Raw genomic sequence first — 15,622 nt, 5'->3', positions numbered from 1 at the left:
TTTATAATCGACAAGTTCATTATGCAAGCATTGTCGACATTGTGATACCATCGGTCTTAAGATGGTATATATATATATATCCAAAGGTTAACAGTAAGATTGTAAACAGTAAGGTCTATCGACAGAATAACTCCAGTAATAGTGCCATGCTTTACGTGTTTGGTATCTTAGACTACATTTATACTGTATTTCTAATGTTGTTGACATGTTTCAGAAGATCTTCAGAAGGCAAAAGATAATCACAGGTAAGAGCTGAGTACACAGTTGTTTATAAATTGTTTGTAAATGGTTCTTTCAAGAACATCACGATCTGTTAAAAAGACATTACAATAAATTAGTCTTTCATGTTTTGGGGGTTAGTGTGCTCACCTTTAAGGCAAACGGTCAGAGGCCTCTACACCCGCGAAGCTGTAGGACTATTGCTTAAACATTTCACTTAACATTCTTTTAAGTATTTTAGAAAGGTTTTGGTGTTAGTCACTGGAAATGACTGTATTTTAATTTTGTGTATTTTTATATTCAGAAATCCAAACAACACTTTTTACTAAGAAAGAATAGAAGGTAAGCAGAAGGCATACCTCGATGAGTAATACCAGGAACGTAAAGCAAACGGACTTTGGAGAGAGTTCTGAAGAGAAGAGGCAAAATAAATAAATAAATAAATAAAAGTAAAGATCTACGCAGCGGCCTAATAATCCTCGGGAAAGAAATAGAAGGGTTAGGAATAAACAAGGAATAAACTAAACTAAACGCTTGTTTATGTGTCAGAATCTTCAGAGGCAAAACAATTCCTAATTTAGTCTTTTACTTTAATTAAAGATTGTATATTTGTATATTGTATTATATATATATTTGCATATTTGCTAGAGGTTAAATAGGTGGTGCAATATACAATGAAGCTCTTACATCATCACAGTGGTCCACCAAAAAGTTTTTTTTTTAATATTTGCTTTAGTCCTTAATTTTATTTCTGTCATATTTTACTTGACTCTTTCGTGTCACGAAAGATACAATTTCATTTAAGGTTAATTTTCATTCAGTTTTGTATTGTACATCGTAACAGGTGCTTTAACATTTGTACTTGGTCAACTCAGCCTTTACAGTCATTATCGGAAATGTAGGAAAAATGTGTAGTCTGGTTTGGAAGAGTGTGGAATAAAAACCAAGTTTGTTGGCAAAAGAGACGAAAGTTGTTTCGAAACTATTCATTTATTAATTGTTATAATAATATTTTTTGTTATTAAAAACAACACAGGAACATCGTTGTATATGTGTTGAAGAGAAAATCACGTAGAAATATCGCAAGTGTCAGTGGTGTGACGGCGCACATATTGAACTAGTTTTTGCAGTCGTTTTTCCGTTTGTGGGTTTGGAAGCCAAAGACGTGTGATCAGTGCCACACCTGGAACTGCTGTGATCTTTGTGGATGTACAGCCGATAGACTTTTCACTTGCTGGGGCCAGTTCATATGACGAGGAGGAAGGGAGATGGAAGTCAGGCGCCGCCATTTGTTTGCAGAAAATCTTGGAGCGGGTCTACGTCACTAGTGACATCGCTACAGCTTACTTGATACACCACAGGACTGAGAAAGAGACAGAGAGGATGAGTGATAGGACAGCAAATGTTAGAAAGAAGATGGAGGAAGGGAGGATATGGATGAAAGAGCGAACGAATAAAAGGAGAGAAAAGAAAGAAATTAATAACTTGAGAAAGAGCATGTAGGACAAAAGGTTAAATGATTACAGGGATAAGGAGATACAGAAAAAAACCCAAATAAGACAAATAATATATAAGAAAAAACGGTTGAATAAATGGATTATTGCCATGACGTGTTCCTGCGGAAAAGCATTCATCAGGCATCTGTCCTCTTATTTTACGAAACAGTAAACTTGCACACACATACACACATATATCAAAACAATCAAAATATCTGCGAATAAAAGGTTTTATTTGTAGAAAGCAGGAGAAAGTGAATTTCCACAGCCTTTACTGGAAGAAGCACATGTTGAAAAAAGGCAGCAGACTAAAACTTCTAACAGTTTTATAGAAACTAATAAACATTACAAGACCTGTCCTTTCTTTTATAATGCAGAAAAACTTAACAGTCTTCTCACAACTGTATTTTTACCTAACCTCACAGAGAAAAGAAAAGTCAATGCAAAGAAAGTTAATATTAATCTCTGATTGGATCACGTCGCAGAATAACGCAGTGTAGAGACCTTGTTCTTGGATTGCTGGGACAGAACGATGGACTCTCACTTGGAGCAAAAAACGCATTGCAGGATGTAGTTGTTCAGGTACGGAGGACAGGGTAGACTGCCGCAGTAGCCAGCCACCAGGTACAACAGCCTGCCGTTGTTGTTAGCGCTTGAGGAGTTCCGACCTTCCAGTTTGCTGTCCACACAAATGAACTCCGTTGACCCGGCGTGTCCGTCGTACCCACTCATGAGTAAACCCGTGTACTCGGAGCTCCACCCAGTCGGACACTTGTTGGTGCCGGGTATCATGATGTTGACTGAGCGAGTTTTCACGAAGCACACGGCACACACCGCATCCTGGTCGTTCTCTGCACGTGTCGTCACTTCGTACTCGGCGCCGTACAGGGAGGCCACGTAGTACGGTTTTGTTACGTTGCTGGCCACGGGATTGGGAGTTAGACACAGGTAGTTGGCTCCAGATCCGGTATGGGTGTACCAACTGCCGGCCACATAACCTTTTAGATTACAGAATTTATACATTACTGTAACATTAACGTACGTTTATTTGCTTTTTTGTTGTTTTTAGTAGACAACAGCTCAACAAAACTGAAACTAACGTTTTACATACTCTTTGCCTTTCTAGCGAACTAATAATAAAAACAATGATCGAAGGATGCACAAGTAACTGACAATGGAAATCTCCAATCTATCTACCTACTTCATAAACATGTCGATGATGTCAAGTATAGATTAAATATTATATTTAATTGGTGAAAAAATATAAAATAAAAGTATGCAATGCCTTGAACAAATAGAATGATAATGATCAATATTACAAAACGTATTTGTACTTTTGTGGATCATGAAACATAATCAACAAACAACTTTCATATAAACATCTTGTCAAACTATTATGACTTGTCAATGTTCAGAGTCTACAAATCATCATGTTATTTTAGTGCAATTTCAGTATTGTTAAAAAGCAGTATACGTAAGAAACTTTTATGTTTGAATCAGAGCAATTTTTTTTTTACCTGAATACACCGTTGCTCCTGATGAAGAACACATCTTGCTTCCCCAGCGTGTGTAAACGGTACCTAGACCAAAAACAGTGTTTAAGTGTTAGCACTTCTTCTCTACAACTCTAAGACTAACACTTTTGTTAATGTCATATCAGTCAGACATATCCTCTATGTTCTTATCCTATACCGGAGGCGAGAATAAAATTAATATCCACGTTTTCCAACAAAAGTACTGTGGGACTGTGCAACCTTCAATCACAAAAGAAAAACAAATCTCTCTTTTAATTATTTTTCTTTCCAAGTAAGTATTATCCAAGGGAAACCAATTGTCTTTGTAATTGCCTTCAGCGGCGATTTAAAGTAGGAGGAAACCCAAGTGAAAGTCAAATACAAAATGTTACATTGACAAATCTTCCCTAATGATAAATATATATATATATCTCTTTCGAAACATATACCATATGACGGGGCCCTGCTAGTTTTTTTTTTTTATAGAAAATATAATTTTCTCTAACTTTCTAAACACAAACAGTATCTAACACCCTCCCTTCTTTGAAGACTGAGACCTTTAAGATTGTTTTCTCCCATATTCTGTCAAGCAACTACAGTCTGTCACCATAGATCACAGTTTTTGTTGACAGATAGAGGTGCACATAAGATCTTCTGAGATGAATAATCGACATACATCTACTGCTTCTCACTAAGCACGTGTACCTGTGTAACCTTCTACTTACCTGCCGCAGTCCAAGCTGGCAGAAGCGAGGCGCACACAAGGATGCTGAGGACAAGTGTCATGGCTGCCGTCAGGTACTGAATCAGTGGATGACGATACAGATACAGACATGGACCTGCCTGTACTTATATAGTCAACTTTCTAAAGACAGAGCACAATGAAAATAACATCTGTTGTCTCCCATCACAGGTAATAAATATTTTGCCCATGAAAGCGAAAAATCTATCCGTGGTTTCATATTTGTGATAATATTAATGCTGTCAGTGATTTCATTAATCAAATATTTCGTCCTTGCAAAGTGTGTGGCAGATGTCATTAGGAGTGGTCAGTAAAACGAAATCTCCAGCAGTGTATTCACCAATGGAATCTGGAAACTTTCCAACACCGTGCCATTCCCCCAAAACACCTCAGCCTAGTCAACCAAATGATTAGCGACCAATAGCAGTAACGTCCCTCGTAATGAAAACTCTCGAGAAAATTGTCAAAAATGTCCTGTTAACATCTGTATAGAGCAAATTATTCTGATACTGTTCTTACAAGCACTGGGTTTCCACAAGCCTGTTGTGTATCACCCCTGTTGTTTATCATGTACACTGACGGCTACAGAAGTAGAGAGAAGAGAGCTTCCTCATTAGGTTCTCTGATGCCACTGAATTGTTAACTTCTCTGCAAGAACAAAGATCATTGTAATGCCCTCACAAATTTTGTACAGTGGTGTGACGAGAGCTTTCTGGAGTTAAATGTCGAGAAAACAAAAGAAGTAATTGTAGACTTTAGGAGAATCAAAGAGGATTGTGTTGCTCCCAGCGTGATACAATGTAAATCTGTTGAAACTGTTTAATCTTTCGGGTACGTCGAGACTATTTTAATTGCCAGCTCAAATGTAATTTAAACAAAAAAGACATTGTTAAAAGTGATCAACAAAGAATGTACTTTCTTCGTTAGCTCAATATTTTTTCAGTTAGTAAAGCAATCTTACGCCGTTTCTACCAGTCGTTTATTGAGAATTGTTAATTCTTTTCATTTGTATCCTGGTTTTTGCAATCTTTCTGTACATGATAAGAATAGTCTAAACAGTATTGTCCACATCTGTTCTAAGATAATTGGTGTCGGCAGAAAGATTTAACTTCTTTTTGTGACCAACAAACAGGAAAGCTTCACGCATTTTGTGTACACCTGAACATGTACTAACGAGAGAATTTGTACTACTAAGCTCAGGTAAACGCTGTTCCATGCAAGTATGCAAAAGTAACAGACAGATGAAATCGTTTTTGCCATCTGCTGTCCAGCTGCTCAACCTCAGATGAAGTGTCAGTGGAGTGTATGTGAGTGATGTTGTAGAAGCGCACATGATTATTCTTTATGCAAGTTGTTGTTTCTTTTATAGTATATATATATATACTTTGCCTTCCTTTCACTTGATAATGTACATCTTGCACCTTGCAGTGAACTTGTTCTTCCTTTACTTTTTTATTTTTACTTACCCACCCATGTTTAAATTGCCTACTAGGACCCATAAAGTTGATCATTGTCATTGTCATTGTTCCTTTTTAAAGCCTAAGTTACAGCTGTCTGTCAGTCTGCCCATTATGCAATTTACAACTGTCTATCAGTCTGTCTTTTGAGATAAACAAGTGACGAGCTACCAACATCTTTTCTGTGTGTTTGTTTTATCCAGACTTGATAACTGCAACTCCTTGCTTGCTGGCTGCCCTGCATACCTTCTTCACAAACTCCAGTACACAAGTATGCTGCAGGTCTGAAGCTTAGAACTAGGACATGGGACCTCGCCACCTCTCTCCTTCGTTGTCTAAACTGGCTTCATACCCGTTCTGCCATCCAGTACAAACTGTCCGTGCTGTGTTTTCATTTCTTTACTGGTTCCTGCCTGGATATTTCTCTGAACTGCTCTTCCATTACATCCCAGCTACACAACTCCGCTCGTCGTCTGATGATCGTCTCCTGACTCTTCCTGTCACCAAAACAACAACAACAATGGCCACAGGATTTCTAGTTATTATGCAGCGAAACAATGGAACTCTCTCTTTTTCCATATCCGCCACCTACCCACTGTTGAATCCTTTAAACCTGCGCTGAAAACGCACCTCTTCCGTAAACATGTCTCCTAACAACCTTTCCCATAATGCTAACCCTTTTTTATATGCTTTCCTCTTTTTTCGCTTATTGCTATTTACCTGTTAGTCTTCCTTTTGAGAAAAAAAGTATTGTATTTGCCTTTTCTTCGTCATCAGTGCTGTTGTTTATCCTTTTGTCTTTCATTTGCTGTTTTTTGTTCTTCTGTCCCTCTTGTTGCCCATGTCTCGGTCTTGTTCTTAAGCACTAAGAACATGCTCCGCATCATTGTTTGTGCTATCCAAATTTGTATTCATTATTAGTGTGGACTAACGAAAACAGACAAAGAACTAAAACCATGTGTACCAAGAGTGATATTTTAAATAGTGGATTAAAAAAAGTTCGATTTGCTTAAAATCATTTTCGTGAGTGTTCTCAGCATCCTTGGTGACCTTCCGTGCGTTTGGCAAAAGATTTTGATTGTTCATTTATTAATTGTTATAATAATAGTTTCTTGTGATTTTAAAACCCACTGGCCGATCGTTTGTTGTGTGTTAAAGGAGAGAATGCGTAGAAATATCGCAAGCCCCACTGATGAAGTTGTGACAAAGCACACACTAAGCATTTTTTCAGTCGTTTCTGCGTTTGCGGTTTTCGAAGCTGAATGACGGATGATAATTGCGACGCCAGACACCAGTCGGAACCGACATGTGATCCTTGTGGAGCAGCGGCCGGCAGACTTCTCACATGTTACTGACCAGTAAATCACGTTATGCTTCGTTGTGTTCCCTTCAAAATCTGACAGAACAATTAAACACACCGCAGTATGGGCGTGAGGATGGATCGACTGCATTCAGGAGGCGGCATTTTTTTCTTGCTACAGGACAGGGCTAAAGTTGCGATCATGGCTAACACACACAGACATGGGGGACCTATACTACGAGGTAGGGGGTGCAGTGAGATTGGGGTGGAGGTGTAACTTCGTGACATCATGATTCAGTGGTCTGCCTAATACCTCTACCGCTTACTTGCTACAGGACAGGGATAAAGTTATGGTCAGGGTTAAGGTAAGACCTTTACTACGTGGTCACAAAAATGCTGACATCATCCAGACGCAGTAGGCAATACTTTCTAATCACACTTTGATATTATGTTTAGCATGCCAGTCCTAAACGTTACGTTACTGTTCTGTACACTTCCTGTTGCCGACGTCAATTCTTGATGCCCGGTCTGCCTTCTGAGTACGTGAAAAATGTTCAGAGAGAGCTATTTCCCTAAACTACATTTCTTTGCCGGCATGCATTCATTAGGGTGCTTGTGTACAGACATCGGGATAGAAAAAAGGAAGGATAGAGAATGAGAAGAGACTGAGTTATGGAAGAGGAAAAGGGAGAAGAGAGATTGAGGGAAAGAGGAATAAAATTGAATTTATTTTTTAAGACGCCTTCGGCCCATTTTAAAGGTGCTGGGGGGTCCAAACAGAACTCAATACAACATAAAACAATGGAATAAGCTACACGAACTAACTGTATAATGAATTAAACAGTCCACTATTAACTGATTCTCGCCCTTCGACTTCCTAGTGGATGTAATTTGCTACATTAGTAACTAGGTATTTGCTAATAGCAGGGATAAGCGGAAAACAAATAGATATTGGTAATACTTTTCAGACATATATTTCTTTGTCAGTACACTATATCTTGCACATATATCATACATTTCCGACTCTATAACACTTGGACAGAATGAACATGACAGGATATTAGCGTTGTCGCTTAAGTTGATCACAAAACGCAGTGTGGCTCGAGACATGAAACACTTAAGTATATCTGGCCGTTTCTCTCTCTATACAGTCGGATCTCGATAAGTAGACCTTCCCTAAGTCGAAAACCTCCCTATATCGCATTAATTGTTAGTTCCCGGCCAAATACCTGCGCCTATTACGACATTTTCCCTAACTCGAAAAATCCGTAATTAGAGTTTTTTTCGGGTCCCTTTGAGTTCGACTTATCGAGGTCCGACTGTAATCACTGTATATACATATATTCTAGCTTTAGATGTGTGCGAGAACTGACATTTTATGCTAGTAAATGACCACTTTCAGTGATGTTTAAATCCGCTCTTAATTCCCATACCTCAGCCCCAGATGTCAACATAGGTAATATTTGTGTTGAATACACACCCTGTGCCCACAACATACCGTTGAATTTCAATGACACCTTTGTTTTGGAAAAGACATACTACAGCCTCAAGAGCATAAGAAAAAGATAACAGTTTTGGAACAAAATCACTTTTTGATATTTATACATATTTACAACCTTTACCTCCTCCCTTCGTAAGTGCAATTTCTCCCTCTTTACTAGGTAGCCCCTATTGGGAATACAACAATATTAGATTTCTCCAAATTTGTAACCCAGCGTAGCTGCTTTCTAGTTCTATATAAAATATTTAATTGAGCTTGAAGGCCTTGTAGAGTATCTACGGTAAGGACTACGTCATCAGCAAATAACAGGATTGAAATATAAGAGAATGGAAGGTACACTGATTCGCTCAAGGGCAAGGTGGATAGGAAAAGGAGAGAAAGTCAGTCTGTTAGGAACAGGGGGTTGTTGCCCCTGTCTGTTGTTAGAGATTATTGCCCTTACCTGTATGTGAGTGTTTTTGCTGCGTTGTGGTTTCGCGTCAGAACCCGACGTCATATTATGACGTAATTTTAGATTGTAGTGGGAGTGAAAATTTTTGGAAGAGAGCAGACGACTGGGAGAAGGGACTAGAAGCGGACAGAGTGTATGGATTGTCCGTTTTGGGAACTTGTGTGTTGTTCCTGAATAACTATTCGTGGTCGCCACCGAGATGTCAGCCAAGAAAGCATCTACCCCTTATAAAAACTGAGAAATCTGAGAGTTTTCAAGAAGAGAAGAACTGTCAAACTATTCAATGTACGACTCGGTTAAGACGGAGAACATAAGAAGCCTACAACTGTGGATTTTAAGAAAGGACATGTCGTAAAGGAAAGACTTATCGTTGTTTATTGTGTAGTCAGAAGAGGAGAGTGACTACGATCATTAACATTGGGATGCAGTATAGTGTATGTGAAATTCAGGGAGATTTTACCAGAAAGTTTATTCTTGGGCGATCGCTTCGGACAGTGTGGAAGTATGAATAAGTGTGAATAACAGAAGCCAAACTGTAAGTAGCAATTTGAGAACTTTTCGAAAGAAAAACGGACGACCAACTTAATTGAACGACGCCGCAAAAAGACATTTATACCGATGTTACACCGTATATGATTTTCAATAATGTATGTGTTTAATGTTAAATGTTGAATTATATAAATCTTATTTGCCCACGACAAATCTCTGTGATATCTGTGTGAAAAGAACACGCGTGGGGACGTGGATACATATGGCCGTCAGTGAGTTCGAGTGATGTGTGACGGTGTATGAAATTGTGAATTGAACACGTCCATGACACAGTCGACGTTTTAGTTCGTTAGAAAAACGCAACTATGTAAGTAAACAAATTCAAATTTTACAAAAGAAATATGGGGAAAGCACCACAAGATCTGAAGAAATAAGACCTAAAGTGCAAGCTTTTATTTTCTCTAATCTGTATATGGAACGATTAGTTAAAGACTTCAACTTTAATGACATCCAAGAAGATATACCTAAACGTATTGAACTTGAACTTGATCTACCAAAAGGAACTATCACTTTAGTCGAAGCAGGTCACAATTATTGTAAAAAGCATGTCTAATGGTGAAAGCTTAGGGAACAATGGATTAAATGTGAAGCTTTTAATGTTTTAATGTTTTTTGGGAAACAGCTCCGTCTTTTTATCGCTAAACTGATAAACGAAGGCTTTCTTAAAGGGCAGTTATCAACTACACAAAAAGGAGTTGTAATTATATGTATACCTAACACGGATAAGGCTAGAGCACAATCTCGATATTTTATCGTGGTGGCGCAAGTTACACCTCCAGGAATCACCCATTGATAACTGCATATAAAGTCGAAATGAACAAACATCAAGAATATGTATCTGGGCACCTACATCTCTCTCTCTCACACACACACACACACTGACATTCATCTGAGGTTGAGCAGCTGGACAGCAGATGGCACAAACTATTTCAGGCTGTCTGTTACTTTTACATACAAAGCATGGCACATACCGTTTAGCTGAGCTCAATAATACAAATTCTCTCGTTAGTACATGTTCAGGCATTGACAAAATTTGTGAAGCTTTCTTTACTACTTGTTGGTCACAGAAAAAGCTAAATGCCTCTGTTTGATACTTAGAACAGATGTGGACAATACTGTTCAGACTGTTCCTATCATGGACAGAGAGATTGCGAAACCAGCATACAAATAAAGATAAAAGACTCTCAATAAACGACTGGTAGAAACAGTATAAGATTGCCTGACTAACTGAAAATCTGTTGAGTTTACGAAGAAGGTGCATTCTTTGTTGGCCACGTTTAACAATGTGTTCGTTGTTTAAATTACATTTGAGCTGGCAATCAAAAATAGTCCTCAGGTACCCGAAAGATTAAACAGTTTCAACAGATTTACATTGTATCATGCTGGGAGCAACACAATCCTCTTTGATTCACAATAAACAACTTGGGATCGTCAATACCCCTCCTCTTTCTATGAGAGAATTACAGTCGGTTCAATTTGCTCTCTACAGATGTTAATACGAGATTGTTGACAATTTTCTTGAGAGGTTTTATTACGAAGGGGTTAATGCTGTTGGCCGCAAATCTTGACTAGGATTAGGTTTTGGGGGAGTGGGACGATATTGGAAAGTTCACAGAGTGCTGGAATGTGATGTGCCGAGAGTAGAGAGAGAGTTGAAAGAGACGTTGAAACACTCCGCCCGACTGACAGCACAGGAGTGTAAGACACGCCCACATACCCCATCAGCCCCTGCCACTTGTTGACCTTGACCCGCTTTAGCGATTTCATCACACAGACTTCAGAAATAACTATGTCGTTGTCGGAGACAAGTGACTGTCTGGGTTCCCTAAATTTATCGAAAAAATCATGGATGTCAAAACGTGCACAGAAGTTATTCAAAATATTTGGCAAGTGCTGTCGATCACGCCATTGAGTTTGACTGACTTCCTAGTGCGGTCCGTCTCGTGATTAACAGACGCCAGGCATGTCAAAGGTCACCAGCACAGTCACGTGACTATCTTGTGTTTATATTTTCTTTTAGCTCTTTTGATCGCGTCCCTTACCTCTCTATCCGCAGATCTTTTAGCCAAGGCATCACCGGTGAAATAAATACGTTTTTTCTTATCTAGTACAGTTTTCAAGCTCCTGGTTACCCACGGTTTGTTGTTTGGAAAGATGACAATGATTTTACAAGGTATTACAGCATCAACATAGAAAGAAATAGAAGGGGAAGCAAATCTAACTGTCCTAAAGGCAATCGGGGCCGATGAACTCTTGCAGGCTGGGCCACTGGCACATTGCTGTATATTGAAGGAAAGAAGGCGTAGAAATTGCAACGGCGCACACATTGACTATTTTTTTGCCGTCGATTTTTGCGTTTGCGGTTTTAGAGGCCAAAGTAGTGACGAGTAAACTTTTTATCTGTTAGTGGCCAGTAAGCCATGTTTAGCAGCTTTTTATACCTCGAAATTCGACAAAGCGCAAAAACAGACACCACAGCATGAAAGTAAAACAACCTACTCCATACTGCATCCAACAGACACAAACACGGTGACACATGGAGTATTTGAGGGAGAAGGCAGTCAGGAAGGGGTTGTTTTTGTCAGAAAATCTCGGGAAGGTTCCATGTAAATTCGTGACGTTATGAAGCAGCGATTTGGTTACCGTGGTGACATCGTTACAGCTGACTTGCTACACGACAGGGCCAAGTGAGAGGGAGAGAAAAAAGAGCGGATAAGGGAGAGAAAGGTTGAACAGAAAGTAAGAAAAGAGGAGTTAAGAGAGATTGAAGACAGAATAGAGGTGGAGGGAAAAGGGATGATGAGAGATTTGAGCGAACGAATGAAGAAAGAGAGAAGACAGAAATGCAGAAAGAGAGGAAATGGGATTGCAGAAGAAAGTGTGAGACCATTATTGGAGTGAGTAGGAGATAAAAAGGATGAATGAAAAGGAGAAAAAGAAAAAAGAATTGCGGGGGGGGAGCTTCCAATATCTTCCAGCTTTTAAAGCGTGTGATCAAATACTGTTGTTCGTGCGACCTACGGACGAGAGCGTTCTGGTGCCTTGTGGTGCATATGTCACCAGTCAGTCAGTCAGTCACCATAGCGTGTTACTGATGAAAAAAGAAGGTAGAGAGAAAGATTAGATGATAATTGAAGGGAGTAGGATATAGAGAGAAAGAATGAAATTAATGATAATAGAAAAGTGAGTCACGTCTAGCACCATTTTATCGTCCTGCTGTCTGTCGAAAACACAAAGACTAACAATTAACACACATTTCGAGAACAACGACTATCTCTAAGCATAAATCACTCTGATTGAAGAAAAAAGAGAAAGTTATTTTTCACAGACAATAAACCTGGCGACCCACATATTGCAACATGAGAGCATCTAATTGTTTTACAGAAACGAAACAACATTATAAGATCTTTACTTTGCTTTATTAAGCAGAAAAACTTCACAAACTATTTTCTGACAGCTGTATTTTTTCTTAACCTAACAAAGAAAAGCAAGAGCGACTTGCATGAGAAAGTTATAGTTAATCTTTGATCGGATCACGTTGAAGGAGAACGCAGTGTAGAGACCATGATGTTGTACTGCTCACACAAATCAAAGGGTCTCTCAATTAGTGCAAACAACGCATTGCACGATGTTGTTATTCAGGTAAGGAGGACAGGGTAGACTGCCACACATGCTAACCACGTAGTACAGCTGCCTTCCGTACTGGTTAGCGCTTGAGGCGATGCGGCCTTCCAGTTTGCTGTCCACACAGATGTACTCCGTGACCCGGCGTAGCTGTCGTACCCGCTCATTAGAAAACCCGTGTACTCGGAGCTCCACCCAGTCGGACACTTGTTGGTGCCGGGTACCATGATGTTGACTGAGCGAGTTTTCACGAAGCACACGGCACACACCGCGTCATGGTCGTTCTCTGCACGTGTTGACACTTTGTACTCGGCGCCGTACAGGGAGGCCACGTAGTACGGTTTTGTTACGTTGCTGGCCACGAAGTCAGGTGGTAGACACAGGTAGTTGGCTCCAGATCCGGTATGGGTATACCAACTGCCGGCCACATAACCTTTTAGATCACAGAATATGTATACGTCAATGTTGCATTAACGTACTTATATTTACTATTGTTTGGTAGACAGCTGCTCAACAAAACTGTTTTAAATACTCTTTGACTTGGATCCAGGACGTCACACGTTGGGAAGCTACAGAAGAGAAATCCTAACATTTACAAATATACAGTAATTTATACCATCACGTAATTCTATAGTAAGTACCTGATTTTGAGCAACCGTTCAAAGAAATTTTCAAGAACTTCATACCACTTAGCAATGTAATGCTCACAAGGGTATGTTTATCACGATTCATAGACTATATAACAGCAATCATCTTTGTCCATTTGATACAGTCTAATGTATTATGGGGGTGGGATGGTTATGCTTTCAGAACTACGTGAAATAAAAGATGTGAGTAATAATAGCTGCTCATGTGAAAATGTATAAACATACAGCGGCTTATACAGTAAAATCTAATTAAAGTCTTAAATACATTTCCCGAACCAATATTATTAAATTAGTTTTACTATCATGTTAGCTTATATCTGGAAATCTGTAGGGGAGATGTAAAGACTTCTTAAGATAAAATCCTCCTTAACAACCTTAATGACCTAACGAATTTTCCGAATTTTCATGACTTAATATTCGAAGCCTTTCAAACCAGCCAATAACAATAACAAAAATCAATGATTGACAGATACACAAATAGTTGACAATAAATATCTAATCTATCTACCTACTCCGTAAACATATCAAGAAAGTCGTTAGAATATTATATTTAATTGATGTAAAAGTGTAAAAAGAAAAGTATGCAATGCCTTGAACAATGAGATTTATCATTGCTATAACACATGAAAAAAGCATAACTGACAAAATAACTTTGATATGCACATTTGGTGAACTATTATGACTTGTCAATGTTAAATGTCTGTAAGAAAACATCTTATTTTAGTGTAATTTCAACTACATTTCACTTGTATTAATAGTCAATATAAGAAAAAAAGGTTTTTGTTTCCATCAAGGTAACGTTTCTTTCACCTGAATACACAGTCGACTTGGGTGAGGAACACCCCTTGCTTCCCCAACGTGTGTAAACGGTACCTGGAACAAAAACAGTGTTTAAGTGTAAGCAGCATGGTTGTCTTCTCTACCTGTTGGTTAGTGGAATCGTTAAGTATGATGCTTGCATATTCAATACCCACATAGTATTCCTCCGTATGTATAATGTCTCTACAGGTACAATGTACAATAGTTTATGCCCATAAAAGCAGATGGTGAAACTGTTTACTTTCAATAGCATCCCTTTCCTTGTTGTGAATAGCATGAGAAGAGTATAACGGAGGCTAGACTGATCTTTTATGCAAGTGTTACAACAAAAAGACTGTAGGATTGTGCAACATTCAATCACAAAAGAAAAAGTATTTTCACTTTTGTTTGTCATTTTCCATGTGACAATGTATGTAAGGAATATATGTGAATTGATTAGGATTGGAATAAATGTTGGTGCTGTAGTTTATAGTTTTTAATTGCCTTCAGAGGCAGTGATATAAGTGAATACAACAATGATAAAACACAAGTAAAGGTCAACTACAAAATGAGATCATAGGACGTGGCCCTGCCCATATTTTTAGCGATGATAATGTGGCCCTACTCTTTTAGAAAGCTATGTACGGTATCTAACATCTACCCCTTCTATGAAGCTTAAGACCAGAGTAAAATTTACTATTTTGTTTTGTTAAAAAAAAAAAAAAAAAAAAAAAAAAAAAAAACGAGTAAGAAACTACAATGTGACACAATAGATTACAGCTTATATTGACAGTAGATGTCCGCATAAGCTTTTCTGAGATGAATAATCGACATACATCTGATGCATGTGACTAAGCACGTGTACCTGTGTAACCTTCTACTTACCTGCCGCAGTCAAAGCTGGCAGAAGCGAGGCGCACACAAGGATGCTGAGGACAAGTGTCATGGCTGCCGTCAGGTTCTGAGTCAGTGGATGACGATACAGATACAGACGTGGACCTGCTGGTACTTATATAGTCAACTGTCTAAAGACAGAGCACAATGAAAACATCTGTTGTTTTGCATTAGAGGTAATAAATATTTTGCCCATGAAAGCGAAAAATCTATCTGTGGTTTCATATTTGTGATTACATTAAACCTGTCAGTTATATCATTAATAAAATCTTTCATCCTTGTATAGTGTGTGGCAGATGTGAATAGGACTGGTCAGCAAAACGAGATCGCCAGCAGTGTATTCCACAATGTTCGTTTCTAAAGTCATTAATCACTGCAGGTAAAAAATTAGCACATTCCCTCCCAACCTAACATTTTTATCACTTTGCTA

The 15,622-nt window shown here is 38.7% G+C and overlaps 1 protein-coding gene across 2 annotated transcripts; it reads right to left on the bottom strand.

Moving 5' to 3' along the window:
• Positions 1 to 1,931: 1,931 nt before the first annotated feature.
• Positions 1,932 to 15,268, bottom strand: LOC112554632 (short-chain collagen C4-like). 2 transcript variants are annotated; one of them, XM_025222542.1, is made up of 3 exons: positions 15,184 to 15,268; positions 3,233 to 3,295; positions 1,932 to 2,713 (listed from the first exon to the last, which is right to left on the bottom strand). In XM_025222542.1, exons 1-3 carry the CDS (start codon positions 15,242 to 15,244, stop codon positions 2,256 to 2,258), a joined length of 582 nt encoding a protein of 193 aa, XP_025078327.1. In that variant the 5' UTR covers positions 15,245 to 15,268; the 3' UTR covers positions 1,932 to 2,255. The 2 variants fall into 2 exon arrangements, with proteins under 2 accessions (XP_025078327.1, XP_025078326.1); XM_025222541.1 differs by lacking the exon at positions 15,184 to 15,268 and adding an exon at positions 3,955 to 4,060.
• Positions 15,269 to 15,622: the final 354 nt, after the last annotated feature.

The sequence above is a fragment of the Pomacea canaliculata genome, linkage group LG13 (assembly GCF_003073045.1).
Source record: "Pomacea canaliculata isolate SZHN2017 linkage group LG13, ASM307304v1, whole genome shotgun sequence".
Classification (NCBI taxonomy): Eukaryota; Metazoa; Mollusca; class Gastropoda; order Architaenioglossa; family Ampullariidae; genus Pomacea; species Pomacea canaliculata.
The sequence above is the reverse complement of the archived record's forward strand: the minus strand, read 5'-3'. Positions and strand labels throughout refer to the sequence as shown.